At 32.8% G+C, this 27,209-nt stretch overlaps 1 protein-coding gene across 3 annotated transcripts in view; it reads right to left on the reverse strand.

The window, feature by feature from the left end:
* Positions 1–696: 696 nt before the first annotated feature.
* Positions 697–27,209, reverse strand: part of LOC133184438 (cadherin-23-like) — a 34,239-nt gene continuing 7,726 nt past the window's right edge. The window contains exons 7-41 of one of the 3 annotated variants that reach the window (XM_061319518.1): positions 26,607–26,717; positions 25,788–25,922; positions 24,928–25,068; positions 24,612–24,687; positions 20,477–20,610; positions 19,461–19,667; positions 19,045–19,209; positions 18,449–18,613; positions 17,958–18,025; positions 17,616–17,859; positions 15,675–15,823; positions 15,339–15,417; positions 15,152–15,224; positions 14,694–14,869; positions 13,746–13,872; positions 12,651–12,799; positions 12,326–12,464; positions 11,827–12,066; positions 10,891–11,054; positions 10,619–10,765; positions 10,427–10,444; positions 9,498–9,626; positions 9,074–9,266; positions 6,992–7,239; positions 6,670–6,855; positions 6,300–6,419; positions 5,275–5,413; positions 4,782–5,054; positions 4,097–4,383; positions 3,827–3,918; positions 3,477–3,563; positions 2,709–2,826; positions 2,374–2,504; positions 2,154–2,182; positions 697–2,025 (exon numbers count right to left, since the gene is read on the reverse strand). In XM_061319518.1, coding sequence (XP_061175502.1) covers positions 2,006–2,025; positions 2,154–2,182; positions 2,374–2,504; positions 2,709–2,826; positions 3,477–3,563; positions 3,827–3,918; positions 4,097–4,383; positions 4,782–5,054; positions 5,275–5,413; positions 6,300–6,419; positions 6,670–6,855; positions 6,992–7,239; positions 9,074–9,266; positions 9,498–9,626; positions 10,427–10,444; positions 10,619–10,765; positions 10,891–11,054; positions 11,827–12,066; positions 12,326–12,464; positions 12,651–12,799; positions 13,746–13,872; positions 14,694–14,869; positions 15,152–15,224; positions 15,339–15,417; positions 15,675–15,823; positions 17,616–17,859; positions 17,958–18,025; positions 18,449–18,613; positions 19,045–19,209; positions 19,461–19,667; positions 20,477–20,610; positions 24,612–24,687; positions 24,928–25,068; positions 25,788–25,922; positions 26,607–26,717 — 4,959 coding nt within the window. In that variant the 3' untranslated portion in view covers positions 697–2,005. Of the gene's footprint in view, positions 2,026–2,153; positions 2,183–2,369; positions 2,505–2,708; positions 2,827–3,476; positions 3,564–3,826; positions 3,919–4,096; positions 4,384–4,781; positions 5,055–5,274; positions 5,414–6,299; positions 6,420–6,669; positions 6,856–6,991; positions 7,240–9,073; positions 9,267–9,497; positions 9,627–10,426; positions 10,445–10,618; positions 10,766–10,890; positions 11,055–11,826; positions 12,067–12,325; positions 12,465–12,650; positions 12,800–13,745; positions 13,873–14,693; positions 14,870–15,151; positions 15,225–15,338; positions 15,418–15,674; positions 15,824–17,615; positions 17,860–17,957; positions 18,026–18,448; positions 18,614–19,044; positions 19,210–19,460; positions 19,668–20,476; positions 20,611–24,611; positions 24,688–24,927; positions 25,069–25,787; positions 25,923–26,606; positions 26,718–27,209 lie in introns of those variants that run through there. The other 2 variants (XM_061319520.1, XM_061319521.1) reach the window with 2 other exon arrangements.

A 27,209-nucleotide genomic window follows, 5' to 3' on the forward strand; every position in this document is an offset into this window, starting at 1 on the left:
TGTACCATTTTCAACATTAATATAAAGTAGAGACTTGGTGCTTTCAGTTTATATAACAGAATTGCCCTGGAAGAGTCCAGGCATTAAAAAACAGGTTGTGTGAAATTGCAATGTTATTGAATTTTGCAGAAAACAGGTGTCTTCGAGAACCTTCAGCAAAGAATTAAAATATGAGCACACCCCTCGATCCAAAAATTAAAATATATCTTATAATCTTCATTAACAGTTCTTTTATAATATATTTATACATCTTGGATCGGAGAATGTGCTGTATATGAAATATTAAAAAATGGCATCATCTTTTGGCAATTTTTGTAGAAATATTAAGGATATGTGAATAATGACACAATTCATGATGTCATAATGCATTTACTAGCAAGAAAATTACGTCATTTTCAATAGATATTCATTAACCAGGTGTTCAAGTATTATATATTGCCTTATCAACTAAAACTATGCAGTTTTAAATTTTCAGAAATTGACAGGGCCAAAAAAGGCCCTAAGTGGCTCTTGCTCTTTGGATAAACATGCTAAAAATTCTAGTACTTGTAATTTATAAGTACATGATAGAACAGATTGCTGCTGTAATATTTGATAAGATGATCCTTAAAATTCATTTCTGCACCCATTCATTTGGCTGCTTGGACAAGCTCCTACACCAGCTTTCATCAGAGAAAAAAGCACACCACCTTCCAATTGAATAAAAATATTTTATCAAAATTGCATCATAGTACAAAAATATGTATAAATAATATAAAAATATATGAAAATACACATCACTAACCGAGACAAAGATTAACAATAACAACCTTATCCTGCTCTCAATAAATGAATAATTTTCTTAAAGGGGCCTGGACAAAGATTTGAAGTTAATATTTTCACAAATTTTCTGTATAATATCATGGCTAATATGTTGCTATAGCATTTCATTTGGAAATATAATAAAAGTGTGTTCAGAAATGTTTTTTTATCTAGAAATAATTGATACTACGAATTTCGGGACACGTTTGATTGACACATCCTTGCACTTTCACAAAGTAAACTTTATCCTTAATACTTAAGGAAAGTAGAAATTTTGTTATGCATTAATGAAAAATATTAAAACTATAATCCAAAAATTCAGAGTAGAAATGTGAGAAAGCAAAACCAACTCACCAGTATTGTTAGTCCATACTCAGTGATGTGTGCAGAGTTTAACAAATTGAACACACCCCATGAAAAGCAAACATTAACATAACAGAGCTTGTGCCCTGTTTTCAAACACAGATGATTGACATGATGTAAAGAAGAATGTTGTCATTGAATCTTAGAATATTCATGCAAGTTCAATTCATTTAACGGGTTTTATTTTTTTTAATAAGCATAGAAATATAAAAGATAAACAATGCAACTGTGTCCAGACCCCTTTAAAAAGATTAATCTTTGTTAGAATTTTCAAAAAAAAAATTTCCAAAGCAGGCCTTGGAATATTACTTCAAAAAACTGGAATGTTTGTATATCTCGATATTCAGATAATTGTTATTGCTTTCACACAAATGAAAAGGTAACTCATTGTTTATAATTTTAGTGAGTAATAACCCTGAAGTGTCCTCATCAGCATATTTTCTAACACTTTCTTTTCCGCAATCAAGCAGCACTTTTCACTCTCCTCACACACTGAAAGACATTCATTCAGAATATTTCCTAAGTTATGGCAAGTTACTATATATGTTCATATAAAAAAATGACACTTTTCTCTCTTTGCCAGATGTGAAAACTCTCAGTAAAATCATGACTGTTACAAAATATTTTAACTTTCCTTTTTACAAAGATTAAGATTTCTTATACAGTTTCTTGTTAACTGAAAATTATCTTTTTCTCATTAAATGTTTCTCTATGTGCTGTGATATTTGTAAGCCTGGATCATGAAGCTATGTGGAGACAAGGATTTCCAGTAAAGTCAAGATTCTGAAGACTCTCCTCATGCACTCTTAAGAATTTAATTCCATCATCACTCTTTTTCCATCTAGTGAACTATATGCACAGCTGAAACGCATAAGAATTGTGATTAAGTTTGTATAATAAAGTTAAAGAAAAGATTTGTTACAATTCATGAACATCTTTACAGACTTTTAATTAACACTTGCCAACGATTAGATAGAAATCACACTTACTTGTTCTTGCTTGCATTGAATCTTTGTAACTGAAAAAGTAAAAATTATAATAAAGGAATGTGCATGATGCTTCATAAAGTTTCTGAATTCAAAACAGTTCATCTGAATATGTTATTTTTTGAATAACTATGAAAAGATATTTTGATTTAGCATTGCACAAATACAGAAAAAAATGTTTCCATTCTTCAATATGCAAATTTTTCGGAAATTCTTGACTTACTCATTATAAAGGACGATGACAGCGAAAATCAGGATGACAATGATGACAAACATGAAAATGGCAAAGGCTACCAGGACCCACCAGAAAGCAGACCACCCCTCTAATGTCTTAGTGGTGGCTGGCTCACAGGGCTGGAAGAGGAAACGACAGTTCTTAGTTCACTGGCCACATAAATCAAACTTCAAAGTTTTCAAATGCTGTTTTATAAAAAGCACTATGGGAAAGCTAATGAATGTTATAAAATCAAAGACTTGTCCAGCAGATATATGAATTTTTAATAAAAGCACATAGTTGACCAGTGCATTTGTAAATCGAGCAATGTAAACTAGACCTACCCCTGGACTATAGACATTCTTGGAAGTAAGTATTGACTGAACATCACCTAAAGCTGCCGTACCATCATAAGAATCCACAACACGGTTATTTCTCACAACAAAGAAACAGATATCTATCCTGAGGGAATAACAACATTTTTTAATACTATTGTAAATTTTCTTCACATGTGTATGAAGTTATACAACAGCTTAAATTATCTTTAATGCTGGAATGAAGCTAAGTCTCCGATGAGTCTCTACCTCTACTGGTTTGAACTTAAAAGAGTGTGGGAGAAAAGTAAAGCTTAGCCTTGTAATTAGTTTACATTTTACATAACAATTACTGGTATGTACAAAGTTGAAAACGGACAAACACAGGAAAAGTTGCATTTTTAAAGAATTTCACAGATTATTCTTTGTGGCCACCATAGTAAAATGTTCATCAAAATCTTAAAATGATACACAGAATAAAATATCTTGATAATAAGACTTGTGTCCAAACTTTAAGTGTATTAAAGTAGGCATGTTTCAATTTTTAAAAAATGTTGACAAACAGAAAACGGACACTTTACCGCTGCATAAGCTTTTCTTGACTAGCTTTGTCCAGTACAGCAAATAACTGTTAACATCTGAATTACTGTATACTTCACTTACATGTACATGTTATACTTTTAATTTCTGGAGAATTTTGGGTAAGATTTCCATCAATCAACATTTTTTCTGGGGGTAAAGGGAGATAACTGACATATCAAACATTAAATATGAGTACATTGATAAATGTTATCTTACTGATTAGCACTGGTGCCTGTGGCTGTAACATGGTAGCGAGTGTCTGTAGGAATATACAGCACAGAATCAGGACTGCCATTTAAACTCCTGAAAAATCACATACTAAAATTTTACATATTTCAAATTCCTAAATTATATATACATATATAAATATATATATATTAATACTCATCAAACATTTGATTTTACAGCCCTGAAGAAATGTAGAGGATAAGCAAAGGAAATAGTAAAACTGATTTCATCCTTTACAGTGAATAATATACATGTAAAGATCTCATTGACACTTTCAGAAACAGCAATAAACGAATAGGTTATTTTTCTTGGGAAAATATTGTGTGCACTGTACTTACCGTTCCAGATCATCAACAAACTGCTGCTGGTTACGACTTGAATCTGAAGCCATCACAACTCGAACTTGACTTGATTTTTCACCAATGTAAATCTAAACAGGATAGACAAATCATACAAATTTCACAGACTAAGAGAACATTATTAAATAAAGTTTTTATTTAAAAACTAAAATTCATGCATTTAAAAAAAAAGTCCATGCAAGGGCAAGAAAGTTCAGAATGTTTTCTCCTTTCTAAATAAATAGAAGTCTCTTTGTTAAGCATTTTTACCTTTAACTTGTATGTACTGTACATCTCAGATCTGAGGTAGTCTTCCCCTTTAATTGTCAGTTCAAAATATCCTCCAATGAAATATTTATAGGCTTGGAAGCCAACTGAGATCTGACCAGTTTCAGTGTTTATCTTGAATGCATCAAACACTGAAATGTTCCTCCTCTTGGCTGTGTTGATATACTGGGACTGAATGATGCTATATCGAACTCGACCTTTGTCCCCAATGTCAGGGTCACTAGCGGTTAGCTGATAAACATTGTCCTTTGTGGGATAGGCAAAAATATCTTTAAAAAATAAATGCATCAAATATCAACTGTCTGTAGAAAAAATTAATATCAAAATGATTTTAATTCTGAATTCCTATATGAACCATACAGAAAATCATTTTTGAAAGACAACAGCAGTGAGGACATAGTAAAAAGAAAGGTCAAGGTCATAAAAACTTGACACAGTTGACTTTCTCTCAACAGTATCTAGGTACAAAATTTGATGAAAAAATCTTGCATAACTCTAATTCTTTGAAACTGAGCTTTCTGCAAAGTGGCACATAACAGTTGAAAGGACAGAAAAACAGAGGACATACATGACAAACACTCTACATCCTTGCCAATACATGCTTAGGCATGTTAACTGTTACTTGACATTTTCACTATAATCAACCTAAGCATGACTGTTAACTTACAAGTATAGTCGCTGGTTAAGGAGAATGTTGGTTTATTGTCATTAACATCTGAAACAGACACCAGGAGAAACAGAACATCATCACCGGTGTACTGCTGAAGTTTTGTCTCCAGCTCCTGTTTACTGGGAAGTTCTCGTTTCCTACGTGTGCCAGGTTTTTTGGCTTGGACACAGATGAGGTAGGTACCCTGAGATTCTCTGTCAAGAACTTGATTTGTGGTGATTACTCCAGTTGAGGCATCAACTCTAAAACTCTGGGAGATGTTTGAGAAACCTGAAAATACAATCATTTTTTATTTTCTTTAATTTTTTGGGGGGTCAAAAATCACAATTGAATCATCTCTGCAAAGTTTATGCATTAATTATATAAAAGGGGGAGGAGTAAACCATTTATTTTTTCCTCAATTTCCTCTCTTGCATTTTTTAAATTCATTTATAAACTTTAAAGAAATGCCCTCTCCACTAAAGAATTCCCTGGAAAACAGATAACTTACAGTATAAGCTGTCATCGGTGAAGAAGCTGTACTGGACTGAGTTGTATGGAGACAGATCCAGATCACATGCTCTAGCTGTGTACACTACTGTCCCCACCGGCTCACTCTCACGAACAGAGGTCTCTGTTGGAATGTCATACTGAAAACACATCAAATCAAAGTTACTTTGTGAAATCACTTAGGAGTAATTGATTCATGTCATGGCTTTACCATAATGAGAGCAATAGAAATCTTTAAAAATATTATACCTGGTTAAACTGGTATTGTAAATGTAGTTATATTGAAGGGTTGAGAGTTTGATGATTTCTGTATTTTAGAAATATGATGAGTGAAAATGTTAAGGATCTACTAGTACATTGTATTTAAGATTGCTTTTTGTAAAGGATGAGAAAGCTGGATACTCTGACTTATCAATTTCGTTCATGTTTCTACAGTTTCCTTGTTTACAATATTACACTGAAATTTGTGTAGTCTGGAGAAAACACAACCCAGAAATACATGAATTGAGTAATTTTTTCTCATTACTGATTACCTTTGATATAAACAATTATCCTCAGATGTTATCATCAAATTAAATTTGTAGATTTAACCATTCTCCTTAACCCTATGGAAATTCTTCAAAACTGCCTCTAGGCCAGTAATAACTTTTGTACATTTGAACATCAGTGTATTACTATACCATAATATTTTAAATAAAATTAGCTCATATCTAGAAATGTTTTATGTTGTGTATAGAAGTTACAATGTCTTTTATGGTTCTTACTTCCCAGGGAGATTGTGTCAAGAATTTTTCTTCCTTTGGGAATTCATGTATAAAAATTTATTATTTTGCATTGTTGCACGTCTATAAACCACAAATTTTGTATACAGTGTAATAACCTTACAAGAGATCATAAAGAGGGATAAAACTGGTAAACAGTAACTTCGGTTTATCTGTTAGCCAGACCAGTTGACTTCTTTGTTGCAATTCTTTCTCCGTCTATATGTTAGCCAGACCAGTTGACTTATTCCACTTTTGTATTTACCTGTCTATCTGGACAGTTCTTAAAGGAAGGGTCTTCATCATTTATGTCCTGTAGTTTAATGGACAGAAGTCGAGTGCTCTGCAGAGTTCTGTTTAATGTATCAGTTGCAAGCAAGATCAACTGAAAATAAAAAAAATTACATGTATAGAACTTTTTTCAAACTATTGAAGAGAGATACTTTTAATGGCTTAAAAATTGTCCTTATCTTTGACAAGGATCAGAATGGCACTTAAATATATTTTAATGCTTTACATGTACACGCTCTTAAATATTTTTTCCAGCTGAAATTGTTTAATGTAAATGTGCCATCTCATTTAAATTTTGTCTTTCCTTATCTGAATTTAAAAGCTAATGGTTAATTATGACTTGCATCATGTGTCTCTTGTTTTTCTCTGTCCAGTGTGCGGTTACGGGCCACTGTGACAATCCCTGTGTCCTTGTCAATCACAAACTCGGACACATCCTCATTATCACTGAGGATTGAGTACTCAATAGATGCTCCTGGAGTACGGGGCACAGCTAGGGCTCGGATCACAGCAGTTCCAAGATCAGCATGCTGAAAACAATGAACCCCCAATTTTAAGAAGAAAGCAAAACAATTCTGTATAAACTTTTTAAAAAGAACATATGATGATGCATTAATTTAACCCTATTTTACTATAGACAGTGATTATCAAAAGATGGGATCTTACCTCAGTTATGTTCATAATAGTTACAACATTGGAGTCCCCAAAACGAGGTGAGATCCAGATAGGTTTTCCATTGTCCAGTTGTCCACTACTAACATTGATATTTACAATACATGAACTAATTAGGACAGGGATGCCACGGTCCTGGGCCTGGATCACCAGTCTGTATGGGGATTTGGCAGATGCTCCTCTAAGGGAGTTTTTGCTGTACAACATGCCACTTTCTGATGAAATTCCAAAGTAGTCCTCCTCTAAAAATAACCAAATAATTTAGTCAGGATTGTATTTTGAAGCAAAAGCAAGTCTGTTCTGTTAATTTTTAGCCAGGCTCCATAGCGTAAGCTATGGCCTGGCTTACGGGATCACCGATCTGCATGGATTAATCACAGGATGGTAACCCAACAACTGCCAATGTAAACATTATGCTTTTCAAATTAAATCAGTTACCATTCTCAGAAAATTCATGTTAATGATGCTGGGGTAAACGTTTTTAAATTTTCAAATATCAGAAATTTAGCTTTTCTCACGTCAGACAAGCTTTTAAGGAGAGCTAATACCTTTGTGAGAGTGAACATAACCTGAACACACAGGCCACATGTGACACACAATCAAGATAGTGACAATCTCTATTTATAGAATGACGGAAAACTTCACTGCTTCATTAGTGTGCATAGTAATGCGTACTTGTATGTCAAGCAGCCAACCTTGTTAGGTAAATGTTGTGATGTTTAGCATGTTAAATTAAAATAAAAAAAAATAATAATAAGAGGAAAAAATAATCAAAGATGACAATAAATGAAGTGATAGTATTGCGAATTGTGCGTTAAAAATATTGAACAAAATAATCTGGAGAATCCATTGGCAATTAAACGAAATGCACGTAATGTAATATGATATCCTGAAACTGAGGTTTAATACACAGTGTTATAAAGACTGAGGTGATTAAAAACCTGCTTTCCCTGTTTTTTAAAAACTTTTTAAATACATGTAATAAAATATTTGCCAAATAATATTTTCTGAACTTCTTACATAACAGTTATTTCATGTATGTTTTATGTAAAACGGTACTGGTCACTGCTCTATAAATGAGCCCAGCTCTATGTACTTCTGAGTACTTTTATTTTACACTAGCCGTAATTTAAAAAGTTTTTACCTACACTTCACTCATCAACTTTGATATAACAACAACATAATAATACGGTATTGCATTGATCTCCATTTTGAATATGAGAGTTTCAAGGTCGGTAAGAAACCATAGCAAAACAAATTTTCTGAATATATGTATAAAAATTATACATATATTCAGAAAATTTGTTTTGCTTTTTGTATTTCTTCCTCTTTTTTTCTAAAAATACTCTAAGTATTGTTTTTGTTGAGCATTATAACATATAAAGACCCATATTGGAGGGTGACCTGGCCCTCGATACTAATTACAGCAGGAGTGATGGACTCATTTTCTTTTTTTTTTTATTAGAAATTCCCACTGTAACAAGGGTCATGTTTGTATATGTGTATGTGATATTACTATTGTTATAAAAAGAAAAAATTTAAACAATCAATTACATATGCATAAAATTTCCTTTTTTCCAAATGTTTCTTCATTTTCTGAGGTTTATGTATCTATTACTGTGTATTGTGCATATATACATATATGGTTTATACAGATGTTGGTGGCATTATTAATAATTTATTCCTTATTGAATATAGTAGTATAAACAGTTGAATTGTGATGGAAGAGTAATACGCCCTGTGTACTAAACAATGTTAATTAACGTATCATTTTAGATTGATATTATTTATCAGTTGATTAAGTGTATTGTCATATTATCTTGGAACTGTCTGTGTATATTATATAATATTATACAAATGAATACATATTTAATAAAAAAACAAAAAACAAAAAAAAAAAAACAAAAAACCATAGACAGATGTTTCTACCAACTACATGTACAGAAGAAGGAACTTGACCTATAAAAATTCTGACATATTTTTCAAAATCTCCATATCTGATATATCCATTTGAAATAAAATGATTCAGCTGCTAAATCTGTCAAAGAAAAGAAGAGATGAATGAATTTTTCAAACCTGGTGTTCTTGGAGCAGGCTCTACTGATACTATGGTATAATCTATCTCTCCATTGACCCCACTGTCAAGGTCAGTGGCGCGTACCTCTCCAATGTTGGTGTTGAGATCATAGCTCTCTACGGTCAGGAAAGAATACTCACTGCTGGAGAACACTGGGGGGTTGTCATTTATATCTGTTACTTTTATGGTCAACTGCAAATTAACAAATCAAAGTCTGATCATGCACTGGAACATTTAAATGAATGAAAAATTGATGAAACTTTTAGTGAATTACACAGTATACACTACTATTTAACTGGACTATAAATGATGTGTTGTTTTCAAGCCCATGTTTTTTGACATGTATTTATGTGCAAATCATTTGAGCTTTGCTTTTTTTTCACAATCTAGTTAGATTACTGGTAGATGGTTTTGTATACATACAGGTACTGATGACCTCTGTCGGACTTCTGAGGACTGTGCTGATGGATTGTCTTGGGCAGTTAACAGTAGGTTGTACTCTGGGGTTGTCTCATGGTCCAAAATTGTTCCGTCACCGATCAAAATCAGTCCCTAAAAATAGGTTCTTAGATTAAGTTTACTCGTAAAGAAATCATGAAGAATAAGAGCAAAGCATGAATTACAAATGCTCTATTCCACACCTTATAGTACTGCCCAGAGTAAAATCATTTCTACAAGTCATAATATGATAGTGAGTTCTTGTGATGTGACAATAAATATAACTGTCAACTTGTGAAAGTATTCAGACAATGTGCTTCTTTGGCATCTTTCCTGCATTCACCATCAGCTGATTCAGTGATATATCAGACACATTCTCAGGCCGGTGCCATGGGCAAAAAGCAACCCCACTAGCAATGCTTTTCTTCAAACATAATTCCTTTCCCTTCTTGTATCAAATAACCCAGCTCTATCATAGGTGCATGCAAACATACAATTTTGAAACAAAATGTAAACAAGTTTTTTTTCACCTCATCCTCTGCTCTGGTCTACAAAAGCCAACCACATAGAAAGCTTACTTCATGCAGTTCAATGTATGTTATGCCTACTGTCTGATATATGTTTTGCACAGCAGTAACTTATATTTTGTTGACAAGAAAACAAATTCTGTATCATATGCATACTTGACAATTAATCAGATCTAAGGATCTAAAGTAGGTACCTATGCTCAAAATACTAGCTATAAGACACTGTCATAATAGCATGCTGCTATAAAAAATTTCAAACATTCATAATTATTTTTTTTCTTAATTTTCTAATGGAGTAATGTATGTATGCATATAAAATGTAAGAGCCATGCATCTGCACATTTCTCTCATTATCAGCTTCATTCTTAGACTGATACTGATACTTACAACTCCAACTTCATTAGTCTGAAATACAGGTGCTTTTCAAAGTCATTTACATGTCAAGTCTTTATTTAAATAATCACCCTGATTTGAAACAGCTTTTCTTTCTGCTATCTGATGGAAAAACAGTTTTAATAATTTTCTTGGTATTTGTATACTTATAAGCAAGAAAAAAAGAAAAGAAAAAAGATTACATACTGATTTTAGGATCATGAATTTGTCAAAGCCTTGTCCACTGAGCGAGTACTCGATCTCGGAATAACTTCCACTGTCTCTATCTCGAGCAAACACTGTGGCAATCTGATACGGATAAACTCGGTCCTCTGATACAGTGACTGTATATTTCTGAAGTAAAAAATATCAGATTAACTTTTCTTGTTCCATAATGAAATTTAGAGCTAAATACTTATGTTAATACCATAAACAAATTGCAAAACTGAAATCTCTGTTTTTTAAACTAAATGGCTTACTGCTTGTGTGAATTCTGGGACATTATCATTGATGTCCTGAACTTGAATGGTGATGTTAGCATCCACACTGCGGGTGCCATCTCGAGAAAATGCTCGTACACGGAATCTGACCAGTTTGGAGTTCAAGTTCTCATAATCCAAACGTCTATTTACTTTAATCTGCCCTGTAATAGTCAATGACTCAAGGTTAAAATAATAATTAAATTTCATATTGAATTGGACAAAAATGAATGTCAGACTGAAATAAATATTCCATGGTCATTATGGAACAGTTTTACCTGTAATAAGGGACTTTCTGTCACATGTTAACCTAACACATATTCTTCCCTATAGTTTTCCTTATACAATAACTAGCATTAAGCAATTATTTCTGTCTGATAGAGTTATTGGCCTTACTTTCACTGTCCTCAATGCACAAACCCTTTGTTTATTGACTTTAGTCCGCTATTTATGCTACATACTGTAAACCACTTTTTATTCATGAGAGCTTTACACGTAATTACACAAGACTGACCTCATGTGAAAATTTTATTCTTGGGTACATTTGTTTTATAATGAATTATACACAACAATGATCAAAATTCATGAAAATATTGTCTTGCTTATAAAACCCAAATAAAAATTTCCTAAAATAAGGTGTTGCAAAAATTTGGTGATCTACAGTCTTTATTTACTATTGTAAGCATGTTTTTTTTTTTTAAAGATGTAGTTACTGTTGCCTCTGATACTGTAACCAGACTCACTGTTTTTTTTTAATCTGGTTTTCTTGGAACTATTAAATCAAGAAAAATTCCTATGGTAAAATTACCACACATCAGTAACCTGTTTGAAGCCAAATCCTTTCATGCATGACATTTTTAAGACTCTTGATAGGGCACAACAAACAAAAAAGACTAATTATGGCTGAGAAACACTACAGTAATAGATACATTGTACCTGTTGTTTGATTGACAGAGAAGTAATCCCCTACATCGCCCATGTTAGGTTCTGCTACTTCCTGGAAGTTAGTGATTTGGAATGGTCCTTTGGGGTCTGTGGCTATAAGGGTAGATGTGACTGTACCAATGGCCACTTCCTCAGGCAGAGTGTAATAATATGTAGGGTTTGTTACAGTCCATGGAGGGGCAAAGTAGGGGGTAAGATCAGCTGAACCCAGAATTGTTATCAACACGAGGGCTAAAAATAAGATAATAAAACAATTATTGTTCATGTGCAATATATCTATACAAGATTTTGAAGAAATTCAACTTCAGATATACAGTGTATAATGTCAGTACATGTATTTCAAAAATAGCAGATATTTACAATTTCTAGAAAAACACTGATACAACTTTTGTAACGCAGTGCATTAACATTATTTTTCATACATAAATGTGAATTGTTTATCCATGGTTATTTAATATAAATTTCTTCACAAAAAATGTTTTTTTTTAACCTTTGGCTGTTTGTTCCTTATTATTTTCAGCATTTACATCCTTAACAATAACATTGAAATCTATTTCAGCTGCACTGTCACGACTAAGGGCTGATTTCACCTTAATCACACCAGATGTAGGCTCTATTTCAAAGGCTTCCTATAGGATACAAAAATACATATCAGCATCATAATTTCCTTGTAAATATTACAGAATTTTTCATTTTGATATTTTAAAATAAATATATATGTAAAAGAAGTGCCACTGTTTTCTAACCAAATGTACCTTTAAAAAAAAAAAATATGCTTGGTTAATCTAACAAAATTTCAAAGATTCCAGATATACCCTGAAGTCATAAGGATAATATGTTCGAATCTGTGTTCCATCTGTACTTTTTGCAATAATGGAAAGTCTGTCTATGGAATACTGAAGTGACTTGGTGCTGTCGGTGTCATTAGCCCTCACTTGTATTACAGATGTCCCGATAGAAACAGCTATAAAATAGTCCACAGAAGGCTTATAAAGAGACACAAAACTGCCAAAATTGACTAAACCAGAATTTTTGCATGGCCCATGCAAAAACTGTTCAATTCTAAGGTATAAAATTTCATACAATTCTGGGTTTTAGTACCTAAAAATCTCCTTTAATGGAGAATTTTTTTTTGTCTGATCCAAGTTGAAAATATAGCTTCACACCTCCCTTCTTATTATACATGTGCAGAAAAATTGAACACGTTACAATGGTCTCAAATCCAAAGAAATGGGATTTGGTAGACCAAGGATTTTGATACAATCTTAGAAAAAGATAATCATGACATTTTCCTTACCTTTTCATGCTCAATTCAATGTTGTTAACAAGTTTTATATATTATAATTAAAAATGGCATGACCTTCATATGGAAGGATTATAACGATGCAGTAAATACCTTTGCTTTTCTGGCACTTACACTTTGCACTCTTTGGTTGCTTTACAGGGGTTGGGTATGTAAAAACTTAACAATGCTCATATTTTTTTATTTATCTTTTGATTTATGATAAATATCACAATTTCAACTCATTATGATGCTTTAATGCAAAATTAAGACAATTTGCATTTAAAATACCAACTATATAATGATTTATGATATCTTTTAAATATTTTCACTTTTTTTTTTTTTTTTTTTTTTTTTTTTTTTTACATTAAATCATTTGGAAAATCTTATTAAATATAAAGCCTTACAAAGCTGAATTATAGAAACAAAATTTAAAGTAAGGTACACATATTTTAATATGTCATGTTACATTAAATAACTATTAAGCCTATTAGACAATAGAACATCAAAGAGCTCTACATTCTATGACATTTATACACCTAAACTACACAGATTATGTCATGATTTCATTTATCATCATCTATTTTATGGAGATACCCTAGATGATGTGCCAAGTGAAGGTACTTACTTTCTTGTACTGATCCAATGTACACTTGTTTTGAAAAGAATGGATCTTTGTTGTTGGAATCTGTGAGAGTCACAATGAGGGTGGTGGATCCAGTCCTGGGAGGACTGCCCTTGTCTCGGGCATGGATCTAAAACAGAATAAAAGTCCCAAAGTTACACTGGATAATTAAAACAGAGCACAGATCACTAGGTAAAAAGACATATGGAATACACTTTAATTAAGGAAGATATATGTGTATGTATCAAATCAAGATAAAAATAAACCCAGTCTGTAGTTCCCCTCTACTCTCCCAAACATAAATCGAAATACTTTAGTCAGTATACAAAGTGTAAATATTTCTGGTTTAAATTTTTTTTTAAAATAATTAAGCATATCTTTCATAATACATGTATTAGTTATCACACAGCCTCTGTTATAGTGAAAATGACCATTTACTGTCATGGTGTTGTCGTAATTCCTGACCACTTACTGTGATGTCATATCTCCTGACATCTGACCACTTACTGTGATGTCATATCTCCTGACATTTTCTGACCACTTACTGTGATGTCATATCTCCTGACATTGTCTGGCCACTTACTGTGATGTCACATCTCCTAACATCTGACCACTTACTGTGACACCATATCTCCTGACATTTTCTGACCACTTACTATGATGTCATATCTCCTGACATTTTCTGACCACTTACTGTGATGTCATATCTCCTGACATTGTCTGGCCACTTACTGTGATGTCACATCTCCTGACATCTGACCACTTACTGTGATATCATATCTCCTGACATTTTCTGACCACTTACTGTGATGTCATACCTCCTGACATCTGACCACTTACTGTGATGTCATATCTCCTGACATTGTCTGACCACTTACTGTGATGTCACATCTCCTGACATCTGACCACTTACTGTGATGTCATATTTCCTAACATTGTCTGACCACTTACTGTGATGTCATATCTCCTGACATTGTCCACATCTAAGGCTGCCCCACCACTAACTGTGACCTGTCCCTGTTGGTCAATGGTGAAGTGGTCCAGCCCTCCACTCCAGATATAATAAGAAATATTTCCATTGGATCCAAAGTCCTGATCAGTAGCTGACACAGTCTTTACAAAGGATCCTGATAATTAACATAATAATCTTTCATGAACTGATTGCTGAAAGCATTGAAAACTTTTTTTTTGGTTTTGTTTTCAACAAAATACATTCTTTTTTAAATACTAAATTCCTTCAACAGCCTTTTTTACAAGTATAAATGAATGAATATGCCAATATTAAATGAGTAAATGACTGTGCTTCAAAAGAATTGACATGTGCACCATATAAATTAATGTGTGCAATAATTAAACTGATTTATGCCTATTCTCATGACAGTAAAATACCCTGAAATCTTGGCATATACCTGGAGCAGATCCCTCACTGATCTGAGCTGTGTACTGAGACTGTAAAAATTGTGGGTCATGGTTGTTCTTGTCCTATTGTAAAATAAACAAAAGTCAAAGATCAAAAATAGCAAACACCTAGCTCTCAGAAGTTAACATATGATTCTGTACTCATCTACAAGAGCATTAGCTGTGTCTGACACTTACAATGATTAAGACATCTATAGTTGTGTTAGCAGACTGTGGGGGGACATCAGCATCGGTTGCTTGTACAATCAGTCTGAAACTGTCGAAAGAGAAAATACTCCATAAAAATAGGTCTTAATAAAATGTCCAATCAAAAATCACAATGTGCACGTATACATGTAAACTGTTTGACACTGTCCAATCAAAACAATCAAAGAGGATATATAAAGTCTGACACTATCCAATCAAAACTTTCAAACTGACTTGATCATAGTTCTACTCTACAAGAATAAAACCTTTGGAGATATTGATGTAAGTTTGCAATAAATGTCTTCCTAATGAACATATGTTTCTTACTATCCCCTCCTCTGGGGGGTCTCTTCATAGTTAAGTCCCCTGGACAGGGAGAGTACTCCCGTTCTACTGTTTAGAATAAAGGCATTATCAACAGTGTTTCCAGCAACAATAGTGTAGGTAATGTCATCCAGAGATTCTCTGTCTCGAGCCTACAAAGAAACGTTTTAATTATTAAGTGCTTGCAAACTAGGATCATCCCCGTTATTAGACAGATTTGTGAGCTCTTGGGATTTACTATTTTTGTGTTTTGTCTGCTGGGAACAGACCTGGGTATATGTTTCTATAGTTTGTGTCCCTGAGACTACCCAGGACAAAGATGTTTCCCCTGGCTATTGCTCTGTTATATTGATGCTAATACAAGGAGCTTCTGAATTAATACATCTAACAAATTTTGTCTATCTGAAACAGAATTATGACTTTCATTATTTTCAGATTTATTTGAATGCAGAATCGGAGGAAATGCAGATAAGAGCCAGGTTTGATTTTCAGTTTATGTTCCAGACATCAGACTGAAAAAGTCTCTCCCTAATGCATGCTAGGATCTGAAGCCCTCTTAATTATCGTGGTTATCTCCTAGACCCAGCCCTTAGTAGTTTTATTGCATACCCTTCAGGGAGTTGTCCTCCAAGGACCATCCTTGAGTACAGCTTATTGCAAGCTTGGATCAGCCCAGACTCTGTCAGGTTTGCATATACATGAATGTCTTTTGTAAAATGTGTTGTTTTTTATGTTTATTCAAACGTATGCAGTTTTTCAAGTTAGTGTGAGCATAATTTTTTTTGACTATTTGAAAATAATAATGATGATGTAACAAATAAACTCCTTATATCTGCCTTGGATGTGTATAGATGCACTTATTAGTACAATGAATACTATGGAAATCTGTCATATACACTATTCCAAATGTTTTATTGGAATAAATCATATTTTATATAATATATTTCACACCAGGGTTGGCCGGGAAATACCAGTGGTGGGAATTACCAGTGGTAAATACCGGTATTTCCCGTCCCGGGAAATACTACAAATTTTCTCTAAACTGGGAAATATTGGGAAATACTGGGAAATACAAAGTTAAAGATTTTTATTTCTTTAATTCATTCAATCTTATACAAAATTCAAAAATAAAATTAACATAAAAACAGGAGATGAATAATATTGAATATGTCTCAAATTGCAATTTAACATATTCAGAATGTATCATTACTCCAGGTCCCATACCCATAAGCATTCTGAAACATTTCCCTGCCTGTATGAAACTGAAGTTTTCCAATTCAAGTTTCTTTTCGGTTTTGAAAAATTATTATGTATAATATTAATTATAAATCCAAGAACAAAACAAACTCATTTTAATCCTTCTATAAACACTGGAGTTATTACAATCAATCATGTTGTTTTAACAAATTGCTCTGCACAGTTTTGTGCTCAATGAGTGTTCAAATACTAGTATGCATGCTTTTAAATTAGCACTACATATTTTTTATAAAGCTGAAATTCGTCATAGATTAATTTCTGGTTCTGGGATCTTTGGGTTCATTTCATCATTACATCTGACTCAAGCATGAAACAAATGACACTCATGACTGGTATATGAATATACTATTTTATAATTATACAAATGAATTACTTGGAAACCAGAATTTTTTAAATCAAGGACAGTGATACCAGTTAGATATCTTAGCCAATAAAAGGGTACTACATGTCAATGAAATGTTTAGCTATTTCTTATTTCCCAGTATTTCCTGAGAAATACCAGTAATTCCCGGTAATTACCAGTATTTCCCACCATCCTGGGAAATATGAGTATTTCCCAGTTTTTTGCCAACCCTGTTTCACACTCCAGTTTTCTTTTACAAATTCTTAACTAGTTACAAAAAACATTGAAATTCAGCAACTCATTCTCAAAGAAAATCTTACAACTTTGGATACTCTTATCCTTACCTTCACAATAACGGGGATCAAAATGTTGGTTTCTCCTTCATTCACAGAGGTTTGATAAGAATCAGGACTGAAGATTGGTCCAAAATCATTATAGTTGAGAACAGAAATTGTCAGGCTAACAGCAGACTCACGACTGGGGCTTCCCTTATCCTGGGCCCTAAATAACAGCTGATAGGATGTTGTGTCCTCATAATCTAGTGCCTGGGCTAGAGTAACAAGACCTGTGGATGGGTTGACATTGAACCTAGGTGCAGAAATATTAATTTACATAAATTGTATGGAATCTAATACAAACTTTCATAGAAAACATAAGAGATGCATATACATTATGATACTACTTGCTTTTCTAATCCTGTGCCACGAAGTGAATACTCTAAACGTCCATTTTCTCCACTGTCTCTATCTGAACCCTGAATGGAAAAAGCTCAGTTTACAAATTGACTTGGCACTGCATCAGGATGTACAAATTTGCCTAATTACTGACTGTTCTAAGTAAAGAGGTCTTGAATTTTTCTACTCATTCCTGTGAAACACTGCATGCCTGGCTCTATCAGTAATAACTTGAAAAACTTTAAACACCAGCATTACTTTGGAACACTTGCTATTTGCTTATATGTAAAACTGTAAATTTTAAATTTCTTTATCTATAGAGGAAGCAGACTACATGACTTAGAAATTGTTAAGTAATCTAGTACTTGGTGACATCCCTAAAATTGTTCAGATTTATTATCATTTACATCTATTGTTTATAATTAATAATCAAATAAAAGTCACAGTGACTATAAAGTTTAATTAAAGTGTTTAAAGTGCGATATTGTTCTGTTTTTGCATACAGTGATGGTGATGATGGAGCTGCCGACAGCTCGGTCTTCTCTCACTGAGGCAGAGTACTCAGAGGCTTGAAATACTGGCGTATTATCATTACTATCCTCCAAATTAATGATCACCGTTGTAGTGGACGAATGGTTAATGGGATTGTTGACATCTTGAGCTAACAACTGCAACATACAAGCATTAAAACATATCACACACAAATGTTGACATGTAACAAGCAGAGTTAATAAGACCTTTTTTCACATATTTTTGCAACTTCATGTATTTGTGAAGTGAAAGAAGCTTAAATACATACACAAAAAAAAAAAATAATAATAACTGAACACACAGATGAAAAGTCTCCTGAATACAGAGGTGACTCCTCATTGAAAATTTCAACACAAAAATGTTGGGTTTCACAAATTAAAATCATTGCCTTTTAATTTTTTGGAATTTGAACTCATTTGCTACAATTGACTTCACCATTCAACTTGGCATTATTTTGTTTCATGAACTTTACAAACACTTCATTTCAGTAAAACTTTCACCTGTATAGTTTAAAATCAGATACTTAAACCCAGCATGTGAAATTATTAAACAGAGAAATGTAACTTACCAAGATCTGTTGTGTGCGGACATTTGGGTTCTCGTAATCCAGTTGTTTGGCGTCAGTGACAATGAGAGAGGCTTGTGCCAGTTGTGAAGCCTGAGTGGGAGTCACTCTGAAGAGTCCTGGTACTGGCTGACTCAAGATGGATATGTTGAACAAGGCATTACTTGCCTAAAAACACAATACAAAGGAAAAAGTAAAAATTGCAGTGGTGGGGGGTTCACGTAATACAAAGTAAAAATTCATTGTAAATTTAGCATCAAGTCTTAAAATATTACATAGCAGTGAGATTATGTTCTAAAATTGTTGATGACAGTTTAGGGGATTGTGAATGTAACAAGATTCTACCTAACATACACAAGTACAATGTAAATATTAAAACTGGAAAAAAAAACATTTCACTCTAATTTCTGAACACTCACATCATCTGGGTCAGAGACTTTCACAGTAAGGCCTGGTAATGGAGTGGTTGAATTTGCGATGGAACTACTGCTGTCCATTTCTAACACTGACACATTATAAACAGGATGCTCAAATTTCGGGATGTTGTCGTCTTCATCCAGAATAGTTACAATGACCTTGGTTGTGACCCGCTGATCAGTTTCCACACCATTCTCCATCTCTATTGCCTAAAATATTTTACCAAATGAACACGAAGCTCAAAATGTTTGATCAGGAGACTAACAGAACTGATATTGACAGGAAATTCAAAAAAAAACTAAAACATGCCTATCATATTCAATCTGATTTGTGTTTTTATTCAGTAACAAAATACAGTAGAATCATTATTGTTCGTGGGGGACCAATACCATTGTTCTCGGATTTCATGGGTCATTCTTACACATGAATTTACACAAACATGAACTTTGTCAATGATTTGGATCATTTAATCCTTAGTACGTACGAGTTATCCATGGAAATTACCAGTATGTCCTCATGAAATAGTAAAATTCTGGTTGCCAACATTGACCCCCACAAATTAAAAAGATAATCCACAGCATTCAAATACAGTCAAGTCTCATTATCTCAAACTCGATGGAACAAAGAAAAAACTTTGAGATGTCCAAGACATTGAGATTTTGGGATTAAAATGCATAAAGAAAAAGTGTTTAGGACTTCCAACTCACTTTGACATATTCATGGTATTCGAGATATTAGGGTCCGAGATACCAAAGTTCAGGAATGCTCAAGTTTGTTCAAGTCTAACTATACTAAGGCATCAAAATAATTGGTTTTGAAACTTGGTTAAATATAACATTTATATCAAATTGGAATCCAGCTCTTTTTTGAAAACAGACAGATCCATAAACATATTTTTTTCCAGTATGAGTTGAGATTACCTTCAACTCATTCAAGATAACTTCTAATTCTTAATAGGGTTTCAATAACTATGGTAAAACATCAATGTACTAGTATTCAATGAGACTTTGACCCTTACCTCAACATCAAAATCATATCTGGCGAGTTGGGTTTCTCTGTCAATGTTCCCCAGGACCCTGATTTGGGACATGTAGCGAAGGTTTGAGCTGTCTATTGACTCCGCTGGAGTAATGAGGAACAGGTTGGAAGGGTCTTAATAAAATATAAAATAAAATAATAAACGTCTTTCCTAAAAGAATTTTATGTGTTTTTGACATCCCTATTTTTTCAATTACTATGTATACATACATATATATATATATTAATTGTAAATGCTATGATGTCAAAATTTTGCTTTATGATAACAAATATGTATTAGGATGTTAAACCAGAAGTCTCTGATGAGACTGTAGCTCTACTGGTCTGTTTGTATAACAAAAGAAAATTAGCACTTGGATTTGAAACATTGCAACATGCAACAATAAATAGAATTATGTATCTTAATGTAGTCTACTTTTGTGACAAGTTATATTGAAATCAAATGAAAACTAGGAAGAGTAGCGTTTTGAAAGTATTTCACGGAAATTTCTATTTTTAGTACCGGTAACCATGACAACACCATTCACCCAAATAAAAAAAACAGAAATACATATTATGTATCGTAGTGTATTCTAACTGTGTGCCAAATTAGATTGAAATCAGACCAAAATTGTAGGAGGAGTAACGTTTTAAAGGAATTTCACAGAAATTTCTATTTTAAGTAACCATGGCAACACTATTCATCGAATTCAAAAACCAATGCAATAAATTATGTATCTTAGTATAGTCTTCTTGTATGCCTAATTATATTAGAAGCAGACTAAAACTGTAGCAGGAGTAGTGTTTTAAAGGAATTTCACAGAAATTTCTATTTTTAGTAACCATGGCAACACCGTCCATTGAATTCAAAAACCGATGCAATCAATTATGCATCTTAGTGTAGTGTACTTGTGTGCCAAGTTATATTGAAATCGGACCAAAACTGTAGGAGGAGTAGCGTTTTAAAGGAATTTCACAGAAATTTCTATTTTTAGTAACCATGGCATCACCGTCCATCGAAATCAAAAACCGATGCACTTAATTATGTATCTTAGTGTAGTCTATTTGTGTGCCAAGTTATATTGAAATCGGACCAAAACTGTAGGAGGAGTAGCGTTTTAAAGGAATTTCACAGAAATTTCTATTTTTAGTGACCATGGCAACAACGTCCATCGAAAATCAAAAACCGATGCACTAAATTATGTATCTTAGTGTAGTCTACTTGTGTGCCAAGTTATATTGAAATCGTACCAAAACTGTAGGAGGAGTAGCGTTTTAAAGGAATTTCACAGAAATTTCTATTTTTAGTAACCATGGCAACACCGTCCATCGAAATCAAAAACCGATGCTCTAAATTATGTATCTTAGTGTAGTCTACTTGTGTGCCAAGTTATATTGAAATCGGACCAAAACTGTAGGAGGAGTAGCGTTTTAAAGGAATTTCACAGAAATTTCTATTTTTAGTAACCATGGCAACACCGTCCATCGAAATCAAAAACCGATGCACTAAATTATGTATCTTAGTGTAGTCTACTTGTGTGCCAAGTTATATTGAAATCGGACCAAAACTTTAGGAGGAGTAGCGTTTTAAAGGAATTTCACAGAAATTTATATTTTTAGTAACCATGGCAACACCGTCCATCGAAATCAAAAACCGATGCACTAAATTTTGTATCTTAGTGTAGTCTACTTGTGTGCCAAGTTATATTGAAATCGGACCAAAACTGTAGGAGGAGTAGCGTTTTGAAAAATTGTTTACAGACAGACGGACAGACAGACAGACAGACAGACAGACGGACGGACGGACGACGGACACCTTACTATCGCATAAGCTCTTCTGGTCTCTGACCAGTAGAGCTAAAAATGAACTGGATGCAGTATTCAGCATATCGACCACACCGTGAAAAATAAACACCTGTGCTTACCAAACAGTAAATTAAAATGATTGTATGGTAGACACACACAATAAAATGCACTTTCTGTGCACATTTATATTGAATTTTTTGTATAGAAACTTATTATGTTTCACATTAGTGAAAAATACATAGCTGCATCATGCACATCTAATATATACCTATCTTTAAGCTTCTGCTTCTAATTTTTTCTTAGAAAAAATAAAAAATATATCTATGCATGCAGGTCCACACTTTCGTTTTCTTTATTTTACATAACAAACATTAACATGCATTACAGTTACTTGAAGCATTCTAAGATAACTCTTCTTGAAAGAACAAACCTCTGACCCATTCAACTCTTTTATCCTCTCAAGATTAAAAGTTTGAGTTGAGTTTTAGCATTCTTTGCTGATGGTATATCCTGGGACTGACAATATAAATGTGATTACAAAGAATAATGCTTAAAATATCTATACTGTGATGTATGAGCATTCCTTAATTAAATGTGTACATATGCAATGTTATGCTTTTTACTGTTTATACATCATACAAATATAATGTTCTCTCTTTTTAATGTTTATACAATAATACATAGGCCCATAGTATGTTTGCTCTTTTATAATTTTTTTCCTTCTTTTTTCTTTTACAGATAAGCGTTAGATAAGAAAATACTCTCCAGATATTTATATCAAAGAATATTAATTTAAGATATCAGACTATGAACTGCAATTCATTGTATCATATATGTTCGTTGTGACTTTACACTCTGCCATTAATAATTTTTTCAGCATGCTTATATCTCATCTAATTACCATGCATCAATTAACTGCAGTATCCTTTCTATATAGATATACATTATAATCTGTTATCTAGATAAATTGCATGACAACTTGTGGTCAAAAAAAAAAAATAAATAAAAAATAAATTAATTAATTATAAATAAACATGAAACCGAGCTGCATAAATAGGAGACATTACATTTACTGTACATGTACTATTTAAAATCATCCAAATAAAATTCACTTGTGCAAATTCAAAACTCATTTAAGATATTTGAATCTTAGCAACTTAGGTGATATTAGAATTTCAGTAATAAGAAAGTTTTTAAGCCAGGACAACATGCAGGTAACTTTCATACATCAAATACATGTATATGCTTCAACATAAGAATGATCGCTGCCCCAACTATGCATTCTATACGTTCTAATTCAATTATCTTTAGGAATACCCACTCCTAGGAAAACATGTGTGACAAGCATCACATAACTACATGACCTTGATGACATAAGAACAACTATGCAAGTCTGAAAGTTGGGGAAAAAAGGTATGAGCCTATCCCCCCCCCCCTCTCAACTTTAAAAAAATAAAAATAAAAATTGTATTCCTCTTGAACAAAGAAAAATAAAATAATGATATAAAATAAATACAACCATTCCTTATAAATATGAAATTCGATCTGCAAATTTTTGGCAACTCGGCTGAAACAAATATTGCATGCAATAAAATATGAGATATCACTTTAAAGCTGTCATATTAAGAGGCCTACAATATTGAGCTTACCTCCCATTGCTTCAGCAACAAGACAATAAATAACGGCACATGAGTCAATTACATGTATATATAACATGCACATATACCAACATCTTTCCCATTCTTTACTATAACAAATACAGTTTATATATGTAATATTTATTGAAACAATAAAAAAAAAATAATTAAGATTTATTTCAGGGGGACAATTATAGTTTAGATATTTAGCAAGAACTACTATTTTCTGAAAAATAAAAATTGATACTTTACAGTAAAGCATGGTTACAGCAAACATGCTTCTACTGAATTCACACTTAGAGGGAAGTAATCTTCAATTCGTGTAGTTTTCAAAAGCATTATGAACTTTATAGATAAAACAAATCAAAATTATTTGTCCCTGGCACTTCACTAAAAGCATGTTTTACTGTATATTGATAGGAAATATTTATTATTTCAAATAATATGATTATCTTCTTTATTCATTCATTTAACTTAAAGACTGTCAATTTTTAAGAGTTTTGATTTTTAAATATTAGAGTACATGTATTGTGAATTTTAAATCTTTGAAAAATATCAGTTTTTAAGATTTTCCTCTTGAGATATCATAACCAAACTAAAACTCAGAGAAGCTAAATCTGACAGACAGAAATAAAAAGTAAAGAAAGAGAGAAAATATATATTAAAAAAATGCAGTATTGTAAATCTGTTTACCTTTATTGACTATTTTGATTGGTCGAGGGCTTCCTTCATCTCCATCTTGTGCAGTGATGGCACCTAATCTTGTACCCTTCAATACAGAATCAGGATTTAATCAAAAAGTAAAGAATAAAATTAATTTAATCAAACAAGTGATCCTTCAAAATCTCAACAATTTTGATACTGCCATGTGTGATCTGGAAAAATTATTTCATTTTTGGACTTGGAAGCATTATAAATAGCACATGAAATAAATTTTTAGTCAATTTACATGAAACTGTGTAAAGTTTATCTTAAAAATACTTGTCTTCTACATATTCAGAGAGCTTACATTTGGAGTATTTTCATACACAGTAACTGTGACTGGGGTATTGAGGAATCGGGGAGGAGAATCTTGTTGGTCAATCACTTCTATCAGAATGTTGATTGTCGAGCTCAGCTGTGAGCCACCTCCAAGTCGAGAAGGGTTGTCCTTCAAGGAAACATTGAATCATTGTGTTATCAATTACGCAATTAAATATTATACAAATATTTACATGTCTAATATCAAAAGCAAACATCTTATTGAAATACTGTAGATCACTTTTTATTCATGAGAACTTTATTTTCACGAAAATTTAATTCAACTTAATTTAATTTATATTTGTGGTACAAAAGATTATATAAAACAATAATCAGAGTTCGTGAAAATTATGTCTTGCTTATACATGTAAATACCAAATGGCCATCTCACAAAATTAAAGTGTCGCCAAAATTTGGTGATCTACAGTACTTGTCCTCAATAATTTTAGTCACATGCATATACTGTAAATGTACTTTTTAATTAACGTTCTGTATGCAGTCACAATTTTTCCATGGAACTTTGTCATAGCATACAAGTGCATTCAGGACATATAATGAGAATCCAAGATATCTGTGTAAATTTCTGCTGACAGGTTGAAAAGAAATTGTGATTCACCAGAATTATGACTCAAAGAAAAAAAGTATGTCAACAGTATATATATGTAGTTTTAAATCTAGTTTGAATATCAAAAAAAATATTTGCAAAAAATTACTTTATCCTGACATACTGCGCAATTTTTACTAGTCATTCTTAACAGCCATCTCTTACTGCTAGAAATCATATAGGAAATTATGGTGTTCAGCTGACTTCAAAACAATGATCCAGATACAGAGAAAACTAGCACTTACAATGGATTTGATGGTCATTGTGTATCCTTTCTTAACTTCATAATCCACTGTTCTCTTGAGATACACAAATCCTGTGTAGTTACCCTGGGAGTTCTGTCGTGTGTTTAATCCAAAAGTGTCGCAGGCTGACTGGCTCTGGAACACAGAGAAATGTAAATATCATCCACACGTTCAATTCTTATGGAACATAAAATCCTGCTGATTATAAAGAAAGGTATATTCTACAAATGCTACCAAGGGATTCCAAATGCAAAAACAATGTCAGTCATGTACATATTGCTGTGCATTGCAGTGCATGTTAACGGTTAAATTGACAAGTACATTGGTATACATTTATGTGCAAATGTAGCATCAGAATTTTTTTCAGGTGGCTCATTATGCAAAATTTAAAGTAGTGTATCTGGTCTCACTTTTTCTTATCATATTTACCAGTTTACAGTAATAAAGCAATTTTTTTCTTCTTTCCTAATTTTGGACAACATAGTTTGAGATCACTTGCCCAAAGGCCAAGTTAATATGAAAGTTAGTCTATCCCTGAATTGCTAATCCTCTTATTGATAAAATGTAGCAATAACGCACATCTGAAATCAAGGTGAAAAGTAGTGGGAGTGAGTTGTACTTTCTTGAAATGTAGGGGTAATGTGTCCCCCCCCCCCCCTTCAAGTATAGAGGCTACACAGAAACAGTATTCAAAATTTCAATTTCTCTCTGATCTGTGTCAAATATATATACTTCTTTATTCCTTATATTTCCTACTGAATCTCAAATGCAGGTGTAATCTATACATACTCGTAGTTGGTTTTTCCTTTGTTTTCTTACCTCTTGATTGTCTGGAATGACATAACAGGAGAGTTGGATCTCGGAATAGTAACCAACATCTAGATCTCGCACTAGAATGGAACTGTACAAAGTTGTTCCAATCAAAGCATTCTGTTACAAAATACAAGTGTAATATTACATTACATGTAATAGGTTAAATGTACATTAAAATCCCATCATAATATATAGGATGTAAGTAATAATAAATACAGAATGTTACAGCACCCTCATTTTATATGGGTTGTCCCCAGAGCTCCCACTGGAGCGAAAATATTTTTGGCCACTTTTCGCGATGAAAGGAATCACATTTTTACATCTCGTCTCGACATGTGTACAGTGTTAAACACTCCACTAATAGCACTATTTCAATTTGTTTATATCACAGGCATTGTCTTAAAATTGTAAAATTTAGAGTTGTATCCACTTACAAAACTGATATAGGAATTATTTCTACATTTATACAATTAATTTGATACTGATATTAGCCAACTCTTGACAGTAGATGTCCTCTTGTTCATAACTTTTTAGCCTGGGGAGGGGGGTTACAGACTTAGTAAAGATATATGACATTTTTTTTAAAAATGAAAAAATAATATAATAGGC

Source organism: Saccostrea echinata, unplaced genomic scaffold (assembly GCF_033153115.1).
Source record: "Saccostrea echinata isolate AGI-Se365-2 ecotype Australia unplaced genomic scaffold, CSIRO_AGI_Sech_v1 ptg000010l, whole genome shotgun sequence".
NCBI lineage: Eukaryota > Metazoa > Mollusca > Bivalvia > Ostreida > Ostreidae > Saccostrea > Saccostrea echinata.